Source organism: Nycticebus coucang, chromosome 7, assembly GCF_027406575.1.
Source record: "Nycticebus coucang isolate mNycCou1 chromosome 7, mNycCou1.pri, whole genome shotgun sequence".
NCBI classification, from domain to species: Eukaryota; Metazoa; Chordata; class Mammalia; order Primates; family Lorisidae; genus Nycticebus; species Nycticebus coucang.
The window spans coordinates 128105612-128124602 of NC_069786.1; the positions used below are offsets into that span (position 1 = coordinate 128105612).

An 18991-nucleotide genomic window follows, 5' to 3' on the forward strand; every position below is an offset into this window, starting at 1 on the left:
GAATTCAGAGGGAACAAATTTGTGATTAATTTAGGAGGTTTAGCCTTGAGACAGGGCTCTTCTCCCTCTGAGTCACTTCACATGTAGCTTATGTTGAGGAGGGATGATCACAGACACCTGCCACAGGCTGAACAGAGCCTTTTATGTGTCTGAAGCAGACCTGAATTTTCTAGTGAGTGGGCAGGAGTCCTAGGAGGAAGAAAAGGGTCTAACCCAGTGTTCCCAGCCCCTTCCAACTCATGGGCTGGTTGGGTAGCCCTCCCGTCATGTAGATGTGTGAGTAAGGGGTAGGAGAGAGGCTGGCTCAGGGGATCAGGGAGCTGTGGGGAAGGAGGCTGTCCTCCCATCACCATTCCTAGAGAAGAGAAGGCTGCACCCTTCCTCATAGTAGGTTCAAGCCATAGCGGGTGGTTTGTGGGGAGAGGGTGGGACTCAGGAGAGGTTGTGATACTTGTGCATTTAAAATGAGCATGCATTATTTTTATAAAAAGAAAAAGACATAAAATGAAAAAAATTCAGAGATTACCACCTTAGGTGATGTGTATCAATCCTGAATTATAGCGGCTGGTGAGAAAGGTATGAGGTGCTGAAGAACGCCGTAGTACAGTAACGGAGGTGGTGATGGTTACTCAGCCTCTGTTGTCAAGCAGTCAGTAGTTAATTTAAAATGTCTTATTGTTCCAGGTGGCACCTGTGGCTCAGTGAGTAGGGCGCCAAGTCCATATACTGAGGGTGGCAGGTTCAAACCTTGGCCCCGGCCAAACTGCCGCAAAAAATAGCCCGGCATTGTGGCGGGCACCTGTAGTCGCAGCTACTGGGGAGGCTGAGGCAAGAGAATTGCTTAAGCCCAGGAGCTGGAGGTTGCTGTGAGCTGTGATGCCACGACACTCTACCAAGGGTAATAAAGTGAGACTCTGTCTCTACAAAAAAAAAAAAATGTCTTATTTTTCCTTCAGCAGGCATTTACCAAGCCACCTGTTGTGTGCTCGGCATATCCATCACCTCATTTACCCCGCACTGCGGCCTGGAGAGGTGGCCATTTCTCACCCCAGTCGACAGATCAGAAAAGCAAGAGACAGCGCTGTTGGTTTTCACAAGCGCAGGACATGAGCCCAGGTCTTCAGATTTGAAGCCTGGCGCTTTTTCCACCACATCATGGCCACCCAGTGACTTCATTACTGGGATTTACAAAAATGGTTTAAGATCGATTTATTTTACATGACAATGGAGACACATAAGTGGAATTATCCGATTTGCAGTACGATTTGCAGTAAGATGTCTCCTGTGGGGACTGTAGCACTTTAGCGGTTTGCTCTGCCAGCTCAGCTTTCATCCATCCTTGAAGCAGAACGATTGTTTTCCTAGCTCATACACTTCATCACCACACCTTACAGAATGCTGTCTAGAGACAGCTCTGATTGCAGTGTACCTTAGATATCCCCCGGGTGAGTAGTGCCTTTACTGATGTCCTTGTGTCCCTTGCAGATCACTCCTGAGTACCTCCAGAGTGTCTGTGTCCGCCTCTTCAGCAACCAGATGCGGCAGAGCCTGGCTCATAGCGTGGACTTCACAAGGCCTGGGACGGTGAGGCTCTGCTGGGGTCAGGGGGCCTATAGTCTGTCTCCATAAACTTAAAAAGAACGTAACTAAAAAAAATGAAAGAGCATGAGAAAATAGCATGCAAGAGGCTGCCTTTCAGCTGGCTTTTGAGGTCTAGAAACTCCCAGAAGAGAAAGAAAGCTGTTTTTGAAGAGGGCACAGATGAAAGACGCCCTCTGGGGAGGGTGAGGAGAGAGGCATGATCTGCAGCTGCTGACGGCTCCCAGGGCCAGGATCGTAGGAATGAATGGAAACTTCATTCTCCTTTTACAATAACTGCTGTGTGTTCTCAGGCAGGGGCTCTTTCTTTCTTTCTTTTTTTTTTTTTTGACTTTTTATTTGGAATAATTGCAAGCTTAGAGAAAAGTTGCACAAATAGCACAAAGGACGTGGGTATGCCCTTCACCCAGATTCATCAGCTGTTAGCCTTTGCCCCATTTGTTTGTTCTCTCTTTCTCTCCACACACACACACACACACACACACACACAGTTTTCTGAACCATTACATAGGATTAATTACATATATTTTGGCCCTTTACTTCAAAATACTTCCATGTGTGTTTTCTTAAAACTAGGAATCTTCTCTTATATAATGGAACAGTTACCAACTTTAGTAAATTTAACATTGGTAAAATTTTCTTACCTATCTGCCATCTACTTTCCAATTTTGTCAGTTGGGCCAAAAATGTGCTTCATAGCATTTCCTCCTGGCTCCTTAGCCTCCTTTAGTCTTGACTATCTCCCCAGTCTTTCTTTGGCTTTCATGGCCTTTTAGAAGAACATAGTTTTCCCTCTTTTAAAAAATAAAATATTTCTCCTTTTGTGTTTGACTTTTCCTTGTGTTAGATTCGGGGTATGCATGTCAGCCAAATATTACGTCTTTGATGTTATGTCCTGCTTAGACTAGCACATCTGGAGGCACGTGGTTGTGAGACAGGGGTTCTTATCCAGAGCAGTACACCACAGTCTCCAAAGAAGTCTTCAAAGTCAGGAACCGATGGCTCTAGAGCTCCTGCCAACCTGGCTCAGAGGCTGGGTGGGTGAAGTCAGGTGAAAGAAGAGTTGTGACAAAGCTCCTGGGTGAGTAGTGCCTTCACCGCCATGGGTCAGAGTTAGCTTTTAAGTAAGGGATTTTCACTTTTTTTTTTTTTTTTTTTTAGAGATAGAGTTTCACTTTATCACCCTTGGTAGAGTGCTGTAACATCCCAGCTCACAGCAACCTCCGACTCCTGGGCTTAGGCGAGTCTCGTGTCTCAGCCTCCCAAGTAGCTGGGACTACAGGCACCTGTCACAATGCCCGGCTATTTTTTTTGTTGCAGTTTGGCCAGGGCCGGGTTCGAACCTGCCACCCTCCATAAATGGGGCCGGCACCCTACCCACTGAGCCACAGGTGCCACCTGGGATTTTCACATTAATGTTAGAGAGGTAATAAACAGAGGCCTTTTTAGTATTAAAAAGATGTTTATACTGTACCAAATTCTTTAGATTTGCAGCAGCTTGTAACATGAGAAAACATGAATATGAAAAATGAGAAAATAGGCAGGGCACAGTGGCTGATGCCTGTAATCCTAGTGCTCTGGAAAGCCAAGGCAGATGGATTGCCTCAGCTCACGGGTTCGAAACCAGCCTGAGCAAAAGCGAGACCCAGTCTCTAATAAAAATAGGAAAATTTTTCTAAAAATAGAAAAATGGAGGCAAGGGGATCACTTGAGCCCAAGAGCTTGATGTTGCTGTGAGCTGTGATGCTACAGCACTCTACCCAGGGCACCAGCCTGAGACTCTGTCTCAAAAAAAAAAAAGTAAAGAAATTGTGGTTAAATGAAAAGAAGGGTAGGAAAAATAAAAGTCATCAAAGGCTAAGGCTGATACAAAAATTGTAAGTCATGAGGTATTGTACCTCTGGAGAGGAAGGTCACAGATTTGGCTCTGAGCTGTTAGCAGTCCCTGCAAAAAGGGAAACATGAGCAGTTAACCCAACTTACAGTGCTCATAAAGCAAGAGGGGGCAGTTAAATTTTATTATGTAACCTCCTGCATCCAGAACATGTGTGCTACACACGCAGGCTGGCAAGCACAACCGAAAAATGAGCCACTTGCCCTGAAGCAGATCATTTCAATGCCACTGAAGTTCTCCAGGCGTCCTTCAGACCATTCATTTTTTCTCAGTAGGCTTATTACTTTTATAATTTAAAAACAAAATAATTTAAAAAGATGTTTAAATCTTTTAAACAGACTGGCTGGTCAGAACAACTGCTCCACACTGTTAGACCTGGTTCTAAGTCCTGAGGATAGTTTTTCTCATGGATGTTCATAGAAAGCACATTGTCTGGCACTTAGGAGCAGGTCTTCTTGACCACGTTTTTGGCATAGCAGAAGGATGTCAGCTGCTGGCTGTGTCCACACTTCACACACATGGACAGACAGATGATAGAAGCTGCAGTATCTGTGCTTTGGGAATGCAAAAATCCTAGAGAACTGGCTGTTTTTAAGATGTCAGTGAAGTACATGTTGGATCACCAAATTTTAGAACAGTAAATTCTTCATGAGCCCTCTAGGATAAGAGGCTTCTAGCCATAACCCTGAGATTTGACTGAGCGGATCTTCTATCCACTGTATGGTTAGCCATAGGGCAGATAAGGAGCAGAGCGTGTACCCAAAATGATGGCTTTCCAGCAGCAATTATAGTAGCATAGCAGGAGCTATGTCTAGTAGCACCACCCCTTTCTTCCCTCCTTCCCATCTGTTTATTATCAGTACTTAGTGTTTTCCAGGTTTAAGTTATAAAATTCTATCATATTTACACAAATAAGCATCTTTAAGTTTCCTTTTTCTATAGGAGTAGTAATGCATCCAGCTTATTTAAAAGTGATGTCATGTTACTAAGGGGCAGTTTGAAATGTAGCTGATTCTTTATCCCGTTAGAAGTTATGAATGTTGGGCAGTGCCCGTAGCTCAGTGGGTAGGGCACCAGCCACATACACTGAGGCTGGTGGGTTCGAACACAGCCTGGGCCAGCTAAAATCAACAATGACAACTACAACAACAAAAATAAACAAAAAAAATAGCTGGGTGTTGTGGCAGGTGCCTGTAGTGCCAGCTACTTAGGAGGCTGAGGCCAGAGAATTGCCTAAGCCCAAGAGTTTGAGGTTGCTGTGAGCTGTGACACCACAGCACTCTACTGAGGGCGAAATAGTGAGACTCTGTCTCAAAGAAAAAAAAAAGGAAGTTATGAATGTTGGCTGGGTGCAATGGCTCACACCTGTAATCATAGCACTCTGGGAAGCTGAGGCAGGTGGAGTGTTCAAGACCAGCCTGAGCAAGAATGAGAGAGACCCCATGTCTACTAAAAATAGAAAAACTAGCTGGGCATGGTGGTACATACTTGTAGTCCCAGCTACGCGGAAAGCTAAGGCAAAAAGATCTCTGAATCTAGGAGTTTGAGGTTGCTGTGAGCTCAGTGATGCCACAGCATTCTACCCAGGGTGACAGAGTAAAACTGTCTCAAAAAAAAAAAAAAAAAACAACTTTAGATCTCCTGGACTTTAGTTATTATATCACCTTAAAAAAAATTTATGAATGTCATGTGTTATGTTGGGATCAAGGTACAGATTCCATCTATGCATTAGAAACCAGGGGAAGCAGGATGAGCTATAGTCGGCTGCGCTCATGACCATTTTCTCTCTACTGTGTCACTGACTTAGGAACAGGCAGTAAAAGCTACAGTCTTTTACAGTTCCTAGCAGATTTCTCTACAAGACGATAAAAAGTAGACGAAGGGATCATTGTAAAAGTATAAAAGAATATTGTTGACTAGACATGCTTAAAGTCGATTTATGATACCAGTCTCAGGATTCAGATTTATAATGTATGAAGAAGGAAATGAGAATAGAATTTTGATGGGGTGTCTACTGACTGAACTGATAGGATTTAGGATCTGGAAGAAGGTTGCTTACTTATTTTTAAGGGGATAAATTTTACTCTAGGTCCAAACAGAGTATTATTAATTTCCAGATAAATACATGGGCACAGAGCAGCTGCTTTTTAGAGTGGACTTTGATCAGCTATCCTGGGCGCTCTGTCAAGCTTGAGTTAATTGTGCTCTGTAAAGGAGCTTGGCTGGGCCCCATCAGAAAACTGCTGGTGTCTACAAAGTGTAGTGTGTTTGAAGCCTGTTTTTTAACTCTTAACTGTTAATAAGGATGTTAACAAGGATCTGGGCTTCTACAACCTTATTCACTGTTGAAAGTTGAAAAAGGCCCAGTAAATAGCACCACATCCCCCTGAGTTCTAAACCGATTGAAAAACAAGACAGAAAAATAAAGGAAAAAGGAACTGAAAAATGTCACTGTTGGTACTGACAAAGCATATATTGGAGAATGGAGATTTTATTCGTAGGCAGGTGGCTGTCTTTCTTTTGAGCCCTGGAATTACAGATGCTTACACACCCAGTTCTGGTCAGCTCTGGGTGAAGGAGCAGAGACGACATGTCCTTTCTGGCAGGGTGGTATGCATGCCAGGTCTATCCACTCCCCAAGGGAGAGGATCTCACAAATCCAGCAAATCACCCCCTCTCCTAGGGAGAGGAGCACCCCACAGCAGAAAACCATGAGAGGGGGCGGCACCTGTGGCTCAGTGAGTAGGCTGCCGGCTCCATATACTGAGAGTGGCAGGTTTGAACCCAGCCCTGGCCAAACTGCAACAACAAAAAAATAGCCAGGCGTTGTGGCGGGCGCCTGTAGTCCCAGCTACTTAGGAGGCTGAGGCAAGAGACTCACCTAAGCCCAAGAGCTGGAGGTTGTTGTGAGCTGTGACGCCACGACACTCTACCAAGGGCGACAAAGTGAGACTCTGTCTCTAAAAAGAAAAAACCATGAGAGGGAAGAAGTATGGTCTGCCCATATCTCATTCATGCCCCCGTAATTGTGTCTAATGGCTGAGTGCCCATAGTTCAGTGGTTAGGGTTCCAGCCACATACCCTGGGCTAGTGGGTTTGAACCTAGCCCGGGCCTGCTAAACAATGACAACTACAATAAAAAAATAGCCGTGCATTATGGCAGGTGCCTGTAGTCCCTGCTACTTGGAAGGGCAAGGTAAGAGAATCTCTTAAGCCCAAGAGTTTGAGGTTGCTGTGAGCTGTGATGCTGCGGCACTCTACTAAGGACAACATAGACTGTCTCAGGGAAAAAAAGGTGCTGCTGTTATCAGAGCTGGCAGGTGAATTCATATGTTTCCAAAGAGTTTATGATGATAGAATTCATTTTTTTTTTTTTTTTGAGGCAAAGAGCCCTTGCAAGTAGCCTCCAGTTTGAACCTGTTTGTCACCACCCGTCCTTGGTTTTTCTTCAAACTGCTGAACTCAAATATCCTCTTGCCTTGGCCTCCCAGAATGCCAGGATTACAGGTGTGAGCCACTGCACTGGCCAACCCACTTTGTCTTTCATAGTCTTTACCTTATCAGAGCCATGATTCACTGGAATCTGAGACAAGGTGAATTTTCTATCAGCAACTTGTGATAACTAAAGGAGAAAAGATGGTCTGTTTCCCCACAGGGTTTCATCTGCAACCAAGCATTGCCCTCACTGTGTGAGAGGTTAGAGTTCAGGTCACACAAATATATTAGTTAGAAAATATACTAGTATGTCAGTACATGGAGCAAAACACACACCACCTCCCCACTCTCAGGACAGCCTACCTCTTCCACAGGTGACCCTATGCCCATGTTTCACATGCATCCTCTGGACCTTCTATTAGGCAAGATCTTACTCTGTCCCCCAGGTGGGAATGTAGTGGCATCAATGGCACCATCGTAGCTCCCAGCAACCTTAAACTCCTGGGGTACAAAGGATCCTCTTGTCTCAGCCTTCTGAATAGCTGGGACTCCAAGTGTTTGTCACTACACCTGGTTAATTTTTAACTTTTTTTAGGAACAGGGTCTTGCTATGTTGCTTAGGCTGGTCTCGAACTTGTGGCCTCAAGTGATCTTCTCACATTGGTGTTCCAGAGTGCAGGCATTACAGGTGTGAGCTGCCATGCCTACCCCTTCTAGAGTTTTAAGAAATACATATCATTAAAGTTTTATCATATGTATTATTCTATAACTATTTCTGTTAAGTTATATATTTTGTATTTTATATATATATAATGTTTATATATATAAACTCAAACTCTTGGGTTCAATTGATCCTCTTGCCACAGTCTCCCAAGTAGCTGGGACTACAAGCGCCTGCCACAATGCCTAACTATTGTTTTAGAGATAGGTTCTCACTCTTGTTCAAGCTGGTCTTGAATTCCTGAGCTCAGGCATTCTACCTGCCTTGGCCTCCCAGAGTGCTGGGATTATAGGCATGAGCCACTGCGTCTGGCTCCACATTTATATTTTGTTTAGGTGACTTTTTCATTTGTTGCTGTTTCAGTGATGCTGCATACATCTTTGCATGCTGCCCGTAGCATTTGAAAAGGTCGTGGTCTGTCCTATTCTCCCTGGGCAAATGTGAATGCAGAGATACTGGAGGAACATTGGGTTGCTGGGAGTGAGGGGCCCATTCTACCCTATGCTGAGTGTCTGTCCTGAGGCAGGAGTCGACAGAGAGGGAGCTGACCAGGAGACAGTCTGGTACCAAATCTCAACTTTCTAGGTGGAAATCTAAGCCACAGCCCCCTGGATGAGTCTCAAGTCCTATCTGTGATAACTCTGGGTTTGTAGAGTTACTTGGATGCGGAAGTTTCTAAAATAGGATGGAGTGAAAGGGGAATTATTAATTTTTTCTTTAAATACCTCTAGAGTGTTTGACTTAGTACAAAATGCATGTGTTAATTTTATACTTAAAGAGAAAATCTTGATAAAGGTCCACATTGCTTTTATTCTAAGGTCTTTAACTGGGCAGCTTAAAATGCCCCTGGGGGTTTGGACAGGGAGAATCTACCTGGTTTCCCTGGGACTTTTCTTTTTTTTTTTTTGAGACGGAGTCTCAAGCTGTCACCCTGGGTAGAATGCCGTAGCGTCATAGCTCACGGCAATCTCCAACCCAGGCTGAAGCGATCCTCTCACCTTAGTTTTTCTATTTTTAGTAGAGACAGGGTCTTACTCTTGCTCAGGCTGGTCTTGAACTCGTGTGCTCAAGCAATCCATCCACCTTGGCCTCCCAGGGTGCTAGGATTATAGGTATGAGCCACCGCACCCAGCCTCCCCAGAGCTTTTCTTGGACTGGTCCAGCAACACCAGGGTGGGTGGCTCTTGAGATATATCAGTGGTGATGTGACTTAACACGGGTTTGGGCTGATTTTTAAATCAGGTGTGACTTTGGCAAGTCCTGGAGGATTAAAAGTTCTCTCAACAGATTCTGTGCAGTTAGAGTGATTTAGGATCAATGTATTATTGTCAGCGTCTGATACAATCTGTTTTCTTTTATCTGTCCCCTTCCCCTCAGGCTTCTACCATGTTACGAGCTTCCTTGGCACCCATGTAAGTAACTCCTCACAGGAATTTTTATTAAGGAGAACAGGAATGTATAAAACTGGAATTCAAACTATCTTTAATAAACACTTATCTTAGCAGCCTAGTTTAGAATAATGCCTTTGAGCTAGAGCTACATGTGGATATTAAAGGAAATCCTAGTACTGATAAGTAATGTTGAATTGGAATTATCTTTTAATGTTAATTCTATTTATTTTGTTAAGGTAGCATCAAATAGAAAAAGACTGTTGAATTATTCCTGTGGTATTCTATAAAATGAATTTAATCTGCTGTCATAGCGTAATCAATAGTCAATAGCATTGCAGTCCCCAGACTTTATGTTCTCTGCTGGTTCATGATGTGACCAGGGCCATGTGATAGCTTTGGTTGTTACCCAGGAGGGTGTCTCACACATGTGCATTTCATCAGGTATGTGTGCGGTAGCAGTAAGGAAGTTGAAGACCTTTGACTTGAACATGAGGACTGGGATGGAGTCTGGTGAACCTCTGAGTCAGTTGTGTGCCTATGTGTATAGGGGGAATGGAGCTATGAGATTCCTCAGACACCTGAGACAGTCACAACCTTCCTCCTCCAGCAGTCCTGCCTGAGTCTGACATTGACCTGCACTTAGTTCTCTCCTGCCACTTTGGCAGCTGTATAGTATAGTGCTTATAAGCGTAGACAGTTAAAAATCCCACCTTTGTATCCAGCTCTGTGACCTTGGCCTACTTATATAACTTCTCTGTGCCTCAGTTTCCTCACTTACAAAATGAGGAGAAGAAGAATAATGCTTTTATAGGATTGCTGTGAAGATAGAATACCCTCAGGACAGTGCCAGGGACATAGCAAATACTCTCAGGATTTGCTGATATTATTCTCAGTGACATAAGAGGCAAATCTCATCTACTACCTGCAGATAGTAAAGGCCGACATAGTCTCCTTGGACAGCAGGAGAGTGACTGGATCACAGAAGTATAGAGCTATTAAGCAGTGTAGTTGCTGGTAAATTTAATTAGTAATACACTTAGTTGGTAATATAACTTTTACTCTGAGGTATAGATGGTCCAAATATGATAGTGTTTCTTCCCTTCAAAGAACTCACCGCAGCTGCACAACATATCAAACTTGGCTTTACCATGGAACTTCTTTGTCTAGAACAAGAGCCCATTTAAATTTAAAAGCTTTTTAAAATTTTCGTGTTAAAATAATTTCAGAGCTGGGCGGCGCCTGTGGCTCAGTGAGTAGGGCGCCGGCCCCATATGCCGAGGGTGGCGGGTTCGGACCCAGCCCTGGCCAAACTGCAACAAAAAATAGCCGGGCGTTGTGGCAGGCGCCTGTAGTCCCAGCTGCTCGGGAGGCTGAGGCAAGAGAATCGCGTAAGCCCAAGAGTTAGAGGTTGCTGTGAGCCGTGTGACGCCACGGCACTCTACCAGAGGGCGGTACAGTGAGACTCTTGTCTCTACAAAAAAAAAATAATAATAATTTCAGAGCTGCAAAAATAGTATAAAGAATTCTTACCCTTCCCCCAGATTTCCCAGTGTTAATATTTTACACAAGCTGGCTCAGCGTCCATAGCACAGTAGTTACGGTGCCAGCCACATACACCAAGGGTGGCAGATTTGAACCCAGCCCAGGCCAGCTAAACAACAATGACAGCTGCAACAAAATTTAGCCGGGCATTGTGGTGGGTGTCTGTAGTCCCAGCTACTTTGGAGCCTGAAGTAAGAGAATCACTTAAGCCCAGGAGTTTGAGGTTGCTGTGAGCTGTGATGCAATGGCACTGTACCCAGGGCGACACGGTGAGACTCTGTCTAAAAAAAAAATTTTTTTACACAAACCTAGTAGTTATCAAAATCAGAAAATTAACATTGATACAGTATTGTCATGTAATCCACAGACCTTATTCACATTTTATCAATTGTTCCATTATTTTGATTTAGTTATCACGTCTTCTTAGTTTCCTTTGATTTAAAATCATTCCTCAGTCTTTGTCTTTTATGCCTTGACACTTTTGAAGAATACGGGCCAGTTATTTATAATAAAAATTTTAAAATTGGCTCTATTAATTTTTTTTTTGTTGTTGTTGAGACAGAGTCTCACCTTATCGCCCTCGGTAGAGTGCCATGGCGTCACACAGCTCACAGCAACCTCCAAATCCTTGGGCTTAGGCGATTCTCTTGCCTCAGCCTCCCAAGTAGCTGGGACTACAGGTGCCCGCCACAACGCCTGGCTATTTTTTTGTTGCAATTTGGCCGGGGCTGGGTTTGAACCTGCCACCCTCAGCATATGGGGCCGACGCCCTACCCACTGAGCCACAGGCACGGCCTGGCTCTATTAATTTTTAAAGTCAAGATAGTGTCTGCCTCAGGAAAAAAAATTGCCAAAGTAATCAATGTGCACATGTACATGAGTTTACTATTTGATGTAAAAGTAGGAGACGCTGTTCCCCAGGAATGTTTACTGAGGTCTCATTTGTTGCCCTCTTTTCGGTCCCTTTCTTCTGGACCGTCTAAGAAAATCTCATTTTATCTTTTAAAAACTAACATTAAAAAAAACTAGCGTGTAGGTCGGGCGCGGTTGCTCATGCCTATAATCCTAGCACTCTAGGAGGCTGGGGTGGTTGGATTGCTTGAGATCATGAGTTCAAGACCAGCCTAAGCAAAAGTAACACCCTGTCTCTACTAAAAATAAAAAAAGTGAGGCAAGAGGATCCCTTGAGCCCAGACTAGGAGATTGCTGTGAGCTATGACTCCATGGCACTGTGCCCAGGACAACAGCTTGAGACTCTCTCTTAAAAAAAAAAAAACTAGCATGTAATTTTTTTTTTTTTTTTTTTTTTTTGAGACAGAGCCTCAAGCTGTTGCCCTGGGTAGGGTACCGTGGCATTATAGCTCACAGCAACCTCCAGTTCCTGGGCTCAACCGATTCTCCTGCCTCTGCCTCCCAAGTAGCTGGGACTACAGGCACCCACTGCAACGCCCAGCTATTTTTTGGTTGCAGCTGTCATCATTGTTGTTTGGCAGGCCCGGGCTGGATTCAAACCCACCAGCTCAGGTGTATGTGGCTGGCACCTTAGCCGCTTGAGCCACAGGCACGAGCCTAGCATGTAATTTTGTATTCTGTAGGTAATACGTCCTGGAGCATGTTATCTCCATTTCCATTTCACCCTTAAAAACAAATGAAAACCTGAAGCTTCAGTCTCTTTGCCAAACTCCATTTAATATTATGCAGTACCTTTTTTCCTTTATTCTGGAGACACATGTATTTTTTGTGGTTTTTAGTTTTTTATTTTGAAATAAATACAGATTTATGGGAAATTTAGGCTCCCCACTTCCCCGGTGGTGACATCTTAAATGATTATAGCATTACTTTAAAATGAGGAAATTAACACTGATACGGGACCATTATTAACTCAACCACAGACCTCATTCAGTTTCACCAGTTTTTCCATGCACTCATCTTTTCTTTAACAAAACAAAATGTGAGGAAGACACTTGTAGTGACAAGGAATCTGAGGTGATTCCTTTGGTTTCTGGCTAACCAAAGGCAGGTGTTGGATCAGCCTGAGCCATGTCGATCTCTAGTCAGAGGTCTCTCTTACCCAACACAAACAAGTGAGAAATGTTTGAGGTGATGAATATGCTAATTACCCTGATTTGATCCTTGCATACCATATACATGCATCAAAATATCATAAATATATAATTAATTAATAATATTTTTTTAATTAATAAAAGAAAGATCTCTCTTAATTGAAACCTGGCTCCCCTGAGTTGGTGTGGAATCTTCTTGAGGAGAGTCTTCAAATCACCCTATAGCCTGTCTCATAGCTATACTCCTCACCCCGCTTCCTGACCACTGGCTTCTATCTTTGTGGCCGAGCCATCTACCCACTTCCTCTTCACACTTGTTTCCTCACCCCTGATCTTTCCTTCACACTCCCCCCATCAAGTCCCTCAGTGGCTTCAGATTTGTATGTAGAACTGGGGGGTGGATGGAGCTGCTGATAGTATTTGGGCTTTGCTCAGAGTTCTAAGCAGAACTTGGGTGGAAAGTTAGAAAGCCTCCACGGCTCTTTCTTTTCTCTGTATGGAAACCTGGCCTAAGGTGAATGTGGAAGTTTCTTAATCTGTTCAGGGAGAGACTCCTCATTTTAGGAAAAATATTTAACAGAACCTCAGTCCATCCAGCAGAACACGTGGGACTGAGCCAGTTGAAGCAGGGGCAGAGAATCTGGAACCTAGCCAGCCCCCAGATAGAAGCTGGGAGTTCATTCTGGGAGCCCAGGAGACAGCTGTCTACTGCTGGGCTCTTCTGTCTGCAGCTCTAGTTTGGTACCGTGATGCTCAGGAGTTGTAATGAACATGCCCTTTTGCCCTTTTCTTTCTCTTTGAACTTTTCATTGCTAAATAGGAGATTGAAAGATGTCCCATTACTGCCCTCCCTGGATTATGAGAAACTGAAGAAGGATTTGATTTGGGGGAGTGATCGCTTAAAAGCCTTCTTGTTGCAGGCTCTGCGCTGGGTAGGTACTTTTCCTTGAAGTTGAACATAAAACCAATGCCGATTTTCTTGGCTGGCTACTGTGCTCGTATCTTTTAAGATATCTATTAAAAATGTTTTTTCCTGCTGCTTTCTGACACTGAGAAAGAAAGTTTAAAACAGCATCTGTAGCCTTGGGCTCCTTAAAAAAACCCTATATTGGCCTGACATGGTGGCTTACACCTGTAATCCCACTACTTTGGGAGGCCAAGGCAAGAGAATCACTTGAGGACAGGAGTTCAAGACCAGCCTGGGCGACAGTGTGAGATCATTTCATTACAAAAAATAAAAAAATAATCCAGGCATGGTAACAAGTGCCTGTAGTCCCAGCTGTTCTAGAGGTTGAAGCAGGAGGATCACTTGAGCCCAGGATCATGGCACTGCAGTTCATCATGGGTGACAGTGAGACCCTGTCTCTTAATAAAAAACTCCAACAATCCTATATCACAGTTGTCATTGCCTTTGTGTGATGTGATACATGCAGGTTCAAGGCCCTGGAGAGTGCTCCTGCTGTGTGGCCCTTTCCTGGTCATGATCCCCATCTCCCTGCCTGTGGGAGCCCTTGTAGGAGAGCACAGAGTTGGGCTCCTCCACAGCCCCACAGAGACCTCTGTTCAGGAACCTGCCCTGGGCAGGTTCAAGGGTAAGAGATGTTAACAAGGCTCTAGGGGAAGCAAGCCTAGTCTTTGTTTTTACTTTTCCCCCCAAGTCTTCAGATTGATCACAGTGTAAGCCTGCAGTTGCTTCTGAAGCTTTTTGGTCTCAGAGCTCTTTCCACTCCCCAAAATTACTGAGGACCTCAAAAAGCTTTTGTTTATGTGAATTTTATGTACCAATTTTTATAATATTAGAAATTAAAAATGAGAAAATTCTTAAAATGTTTATTAATTCACTTAAAATGAACAACAATAAATGACATGTTAACATAAATAGTACTTTTTATGAAAAATAACTATTTACTAAGCTTCACATATACCCTTGTAAGATGCACTGCAGGTGTAAATGTGTAATGTAAATGTCTTAGCGCAATAACTAAGAAAATGCCAGGAAGGCTATGTTAACCAGTGTGATGAAAATGTGTCAAACGGTGTATGAAACTAGTGTATGGTGCCCCATGATCACATTAATGTACACAGCTATGATTTAATAAAATAAAAAAAGAAAAATAACTATTTCTTGAATATTAAAAAAAATTACCTCATTTATATTTTTTATTTTATATTTTTTGCAAATTTCTTTAATATCTGGCTTAATGGAGGACAGCTGGATCCTCGTGTCTGCTTTTGTATTTGACTTGTCACAACACCATAATTCATACAGTTCTAAGCAATTGAACATGGGCCAGGCCAGGCCAGGTGGCTCATGCTTGTAATCCTAGCAATCTGGGAGGCTGAGGCAGGTAGATTGTCTAAGCTCATGAGGTAGAGATCAGCCTGAGCCAGAGGGAGACCTTGTCTCTAAAAATAGCTGGGCATTGTGGTGGGTACCTGTAGGCCCCACTACTTGGGTGGCTGAGCCAGGAGAATCGCTTGAGCCTAAGAGTGTGAGGTTGCTGTGAGCCATGATGCCACGGTACTCTACTGAGGGTGACTAAGTGAGACTGTCTCAAAAAAAAAAAAAAAAGAGAGATTGAGCATGAAAAAAGCAAGTAAAGGCTCGGTGACTATGGCTCAAATGGCTAAGGCACCAGTAACATACACCTGAGCTGGCAGGTTCGAATCCAGCCCGGGCCTGCCAAACAACAATGACGGCTGCAACCAAAAAATAGCCGGGCGTTGTGGCGGATGCCTGTGGTCCCAGCTACTTGGGACGCTGAGGCAAGAGAATCGCTTAATCCCAGGAGTTGGAGGTTGCTATGAGCAGTGATGCCATGGCACTCTACCCAGGGTGACAGCTTGAGGCTCTGTCTCAAAACAAAAAAAAAAAAAGGCAAGTAAAGCAAGTCATATCTTAGTAGTATGAAAATAATAATGACATTGTAGACCCATTGAAAGGGTTTTGGGGACTCCTTAGGATTCCCCACACTACACTTTGAGAATTGCAGGTTTAATGAATGGTCCATTCTAACTCACCCTGCTTTAGCACCACACTCCATCATGGAACTCCAAATTTCAAGGTATATTGGTGTCAAAATCCTTTGAGCAGTTTCCCTGACTCTGGCTAGAAACTCTTTCACACTTTGATGTTTGGTGGTGCTTCCTCAGATATGTCTGGAGGACTGAGACTCCACCATCAGCAGAGAGTCCTGGGGTCAAGCAGAGATACCTGCTCCAACAATCCTATATTGGATTCCTCTGGGTTATTTGGCCGGCATGGGTGGGGCAGCATGTGTTCCATTGTCCGCCCTGCCATTTGCCTCTCTTTGTTCAGGTTGTCAAACTCTTATTTGGCTCTTGGTTTGCTCACTCAGCACATCTCAGTCTAGGTGCCTCCTGAGCCTGTTGAGGAAGCAGGGCCTTCCTTTGCTGAGAGAGTGACATTTTTAGTATCCATAAGAAAAACGAACAGGTTTTTTTTTGTTTTTCTCTGTCCCTCTTCAGTACTCCCATCCAGCTTTTTGCCCTTGCCTCAACCTCAATGAACTCACCAGGTCAGCAGCGTTTCATGTGGCATTCTGGGCATATCCCTCCTTTAAAGCCTTCCCGCAGCCATGGTGGTCAGGTGTATCAGCAGCACCTGCCTCTGGGGCCTCCCCAGCTCTCCCTCCCACTCTGGGGTGCCTTTTGCACGTGCTGTCCTCTTGTGCACACCAAGAACCAGAATGGTCTTTGCAAATTTGCTTCTCTTTGGCCAAAGGCAGGCCCTGCAGCCTCAGGATTTTTATTTCATAAGACTTTCCTGGAGAAGCAAGGACGCTTGCTCACTTCAATTACATGGCTTTGTCACGTCCTAACTCACACCCCTCCACACCATATGCACGGGCCTGCATATTTCATATGATCCCCACTTAGAAGTTTTCTTCTAGCCCTATCACACTGTGTAAATTTTTTCTTACAGAAACATAACAAACTTACAGCTTTTTAGAATTCTAGCTAGCTACCGCCACGCTCCCCCTGCTCCACACACACAACTGCTCTGTTATAGCCTATTTAGGATACGATAGAGTCCAGTGTGGCACATGTCAAGCATCCATTGAGCCTACTCAAACGCACCCTGTATTTTTGAACCACCCTGAGCAGGACCACACTCACATTCCTCAGTGCTGCTTACTAGTCTGCCCATCCTGCAGGGGCCAACTCTTCAGCTCCTTCCTACAAGAAAAGCCTCTCTCAGGCTAGGCCAGGTAGATCATACCTGTAATCCTAGTGCTCTGGAATGCCAAGGTGGGAGGATCACTTGAGGCCAGGAGTTTGGGACAAGAGCAAGATCCTGTCTCTACTAAAAATAGAAAAAATTACCTGGGCATTGTGGCGGGCGGCTGTATTCCCAGCTACTTGGGAGGCTGAGGTAGGAGGATCGCTTGGACCCAGGAGTTTGAGGTTGCTGTGAGCTAGGCTGACACCATGGCATTCTAGCCTAGGCAACAGAGTGAGACTTCATCTCAAAAAAAGAAAAAAAAAAAAAAAAGCCTAGGGTGGCGCCTGTGGCTCAGTGAGTAGGGCGCTGGCCCCATATGCCGAGGGTGGTGGGTTCAAACCCAGCCCCAGCCAAACTGCAACAAAAAAATAGCCGGGCGTTGTGGCGGGCGCCTGCAGTCCCAGCTACTCGGGAGGCTGAGGCAAGAGAATCGCTTAAGCCCAGGAGCTGGAGGTTGCTGTGAGCTGTGTGATGCCCCGGCACTCTTCTGAGGGCCATAAAGTGAGACTCTTGTCTCTACAAAAAAAGAAAAAAGCCCCTTGAGGGGTTGATGAGCTCTTCCTTTTTAGCACTTATGTAATTGGGAATCTTGCCACTTCACTTCTCTGGGGATTTCATGTGATACATTCACTCTAGCATTCACCACTTCACCCATTAGGAAGTATATCATAAATTCTTGTTAATTGGCTGGTTAGTTATCCAGCCCCCAGCTGGTTATTATTTATTTTGTTATAGTTACTGGTACTGCCATTGAAAACATGCCTGTTATATGAAAAATTTTCCCCCGTTCTAACACTTAGGTCTTGTTACTTTTGCTTTTCTTCATTCTAGCGCTTGACCACCTCCCATCCTGGAGAGCAGAGGGAGACAGTTCTGCAGGCCTACATCAGCAACGACCTCTTGGACTGTCATAGCCACAACCAGGTGGGTGGGCCAGTGCCTGGCCAGGGCCTTCAGTTCTAGGTAGTGATCTTAGCAGATGGAAGAAGCTTTCAATTCTATGTGCACTTTAGCACAGTGACCATGTGGCAGCCTTGAGCTAGGTAACTATTGAGACCTGTTGTTTACCTTGGATAACAGATCTCACTAGTTACCTTCCAGTACAGAGTTCTAAAAATTTTAAAACTGCTTGATTCATCTCTAGAGCTCTTTTCTGCTGTTTTCCTTTTCTTAAATTCCCCACTCTTTCCTGCACTTCACTTTGTACCGTGAGTCCTAGAAACTGAGCATGACTTAGGATGGGCAAGGTATGTAAGTAAATTCAGGTTTTCTCTTATCTGGGCTTGACTAAAAAAATGTGTCTTTTACACAATATTTATATGTGTATACAGCTTTGGACCAGATAAGTCTACTGACACAGTGGGAAAAGTATGACATTTGGGGTGAGATGAATTGCTATCAGACCTGTGCTCAGAGGACAGGACTCCTTAGCCCCGGCCTGGCACCAAGTAGTCTCCATGTGCTGGTGCTCCCCCTCCCTTCTCCTTACCCCTCCTTATATATCTGCAGCCAATTTCACTGGACAGTACAAAGATCAGGATCTTGAATTTGTAAAGAGGATGCTGCATTTTATTATTTCAGTTGAATTTTTATCAGAATGCTCTAAAATATAAAGCTGCAGTTAAGCTTCCCAATGTGTGACATATCAAACACTCTCAGTGCTCACTGATTAAACAGCTGTCTTTAGCCATTTCTTGCCACTGTAACAGAATACCACAGACTGGGTAATTTTTTTTTTTTTTTGAGAAAGAGCCTCACTATGTTGCCCTCAGTAGAGTGCTGTGGTGTCATAGCTCACAGCAAACTTAAACTCTTGGGCTTACACGATTCTCATGCTTCAGCCTCCCAAGTAGCTGGGACTACAGGCGCCCGCCACAACACCCGGCTGTTTTTTGTTGTTGTTGTAGTTGTCATTGTTATTTAGTTGGCCTGGGCTGGGTTTGAATCCACAAGCCTCAGTGCGTGTGGCTGGCGCTGTAACTACTGTGCTATGGGCACTACACTGGGTAATTTGGCCCACAGGTGTCTTGAGGCTGGGAAGTCCAAGAGGATGGCACCAGCATGTGGCCCGGGTCATCCATGGCAGAAGCAGGCACACTA

At 44.3% G+C, this 18991-nt stretch overlaps 1 protein-coding gene across 3 annotated transcripts in view; it reads left to right on the forward strand.

Annotated features, from left to right (window-relative positions):
• Positions 1-18991, forward strand: part of ARMC9 (armadillo repeat containing 9) — a 199553-nt gene that overhangs the window by 50502 nt on the left and 130060 nt on the right. For all 3 annotated transcript variants that reach the window (XM_053597121.1, XM_053597122.1, XM_053597123.1), the window contains exons 9-12: positions 1486-1584; positions 9027-9061; positions 13466-13577; positions 17723-17815. In XM_053597121.1, the coding sequence (XP_053453096.1) occupies positions 1486-1584; positions 9027-9061; positions 13466-13577; positions 17723-17815 (339 nt within the window). The remainder of the gene's footprint in view (positions 1-1485; positions 1585-9026; positions 9062-13465; positions 13578-17722; positions 17816-18991) is intronic.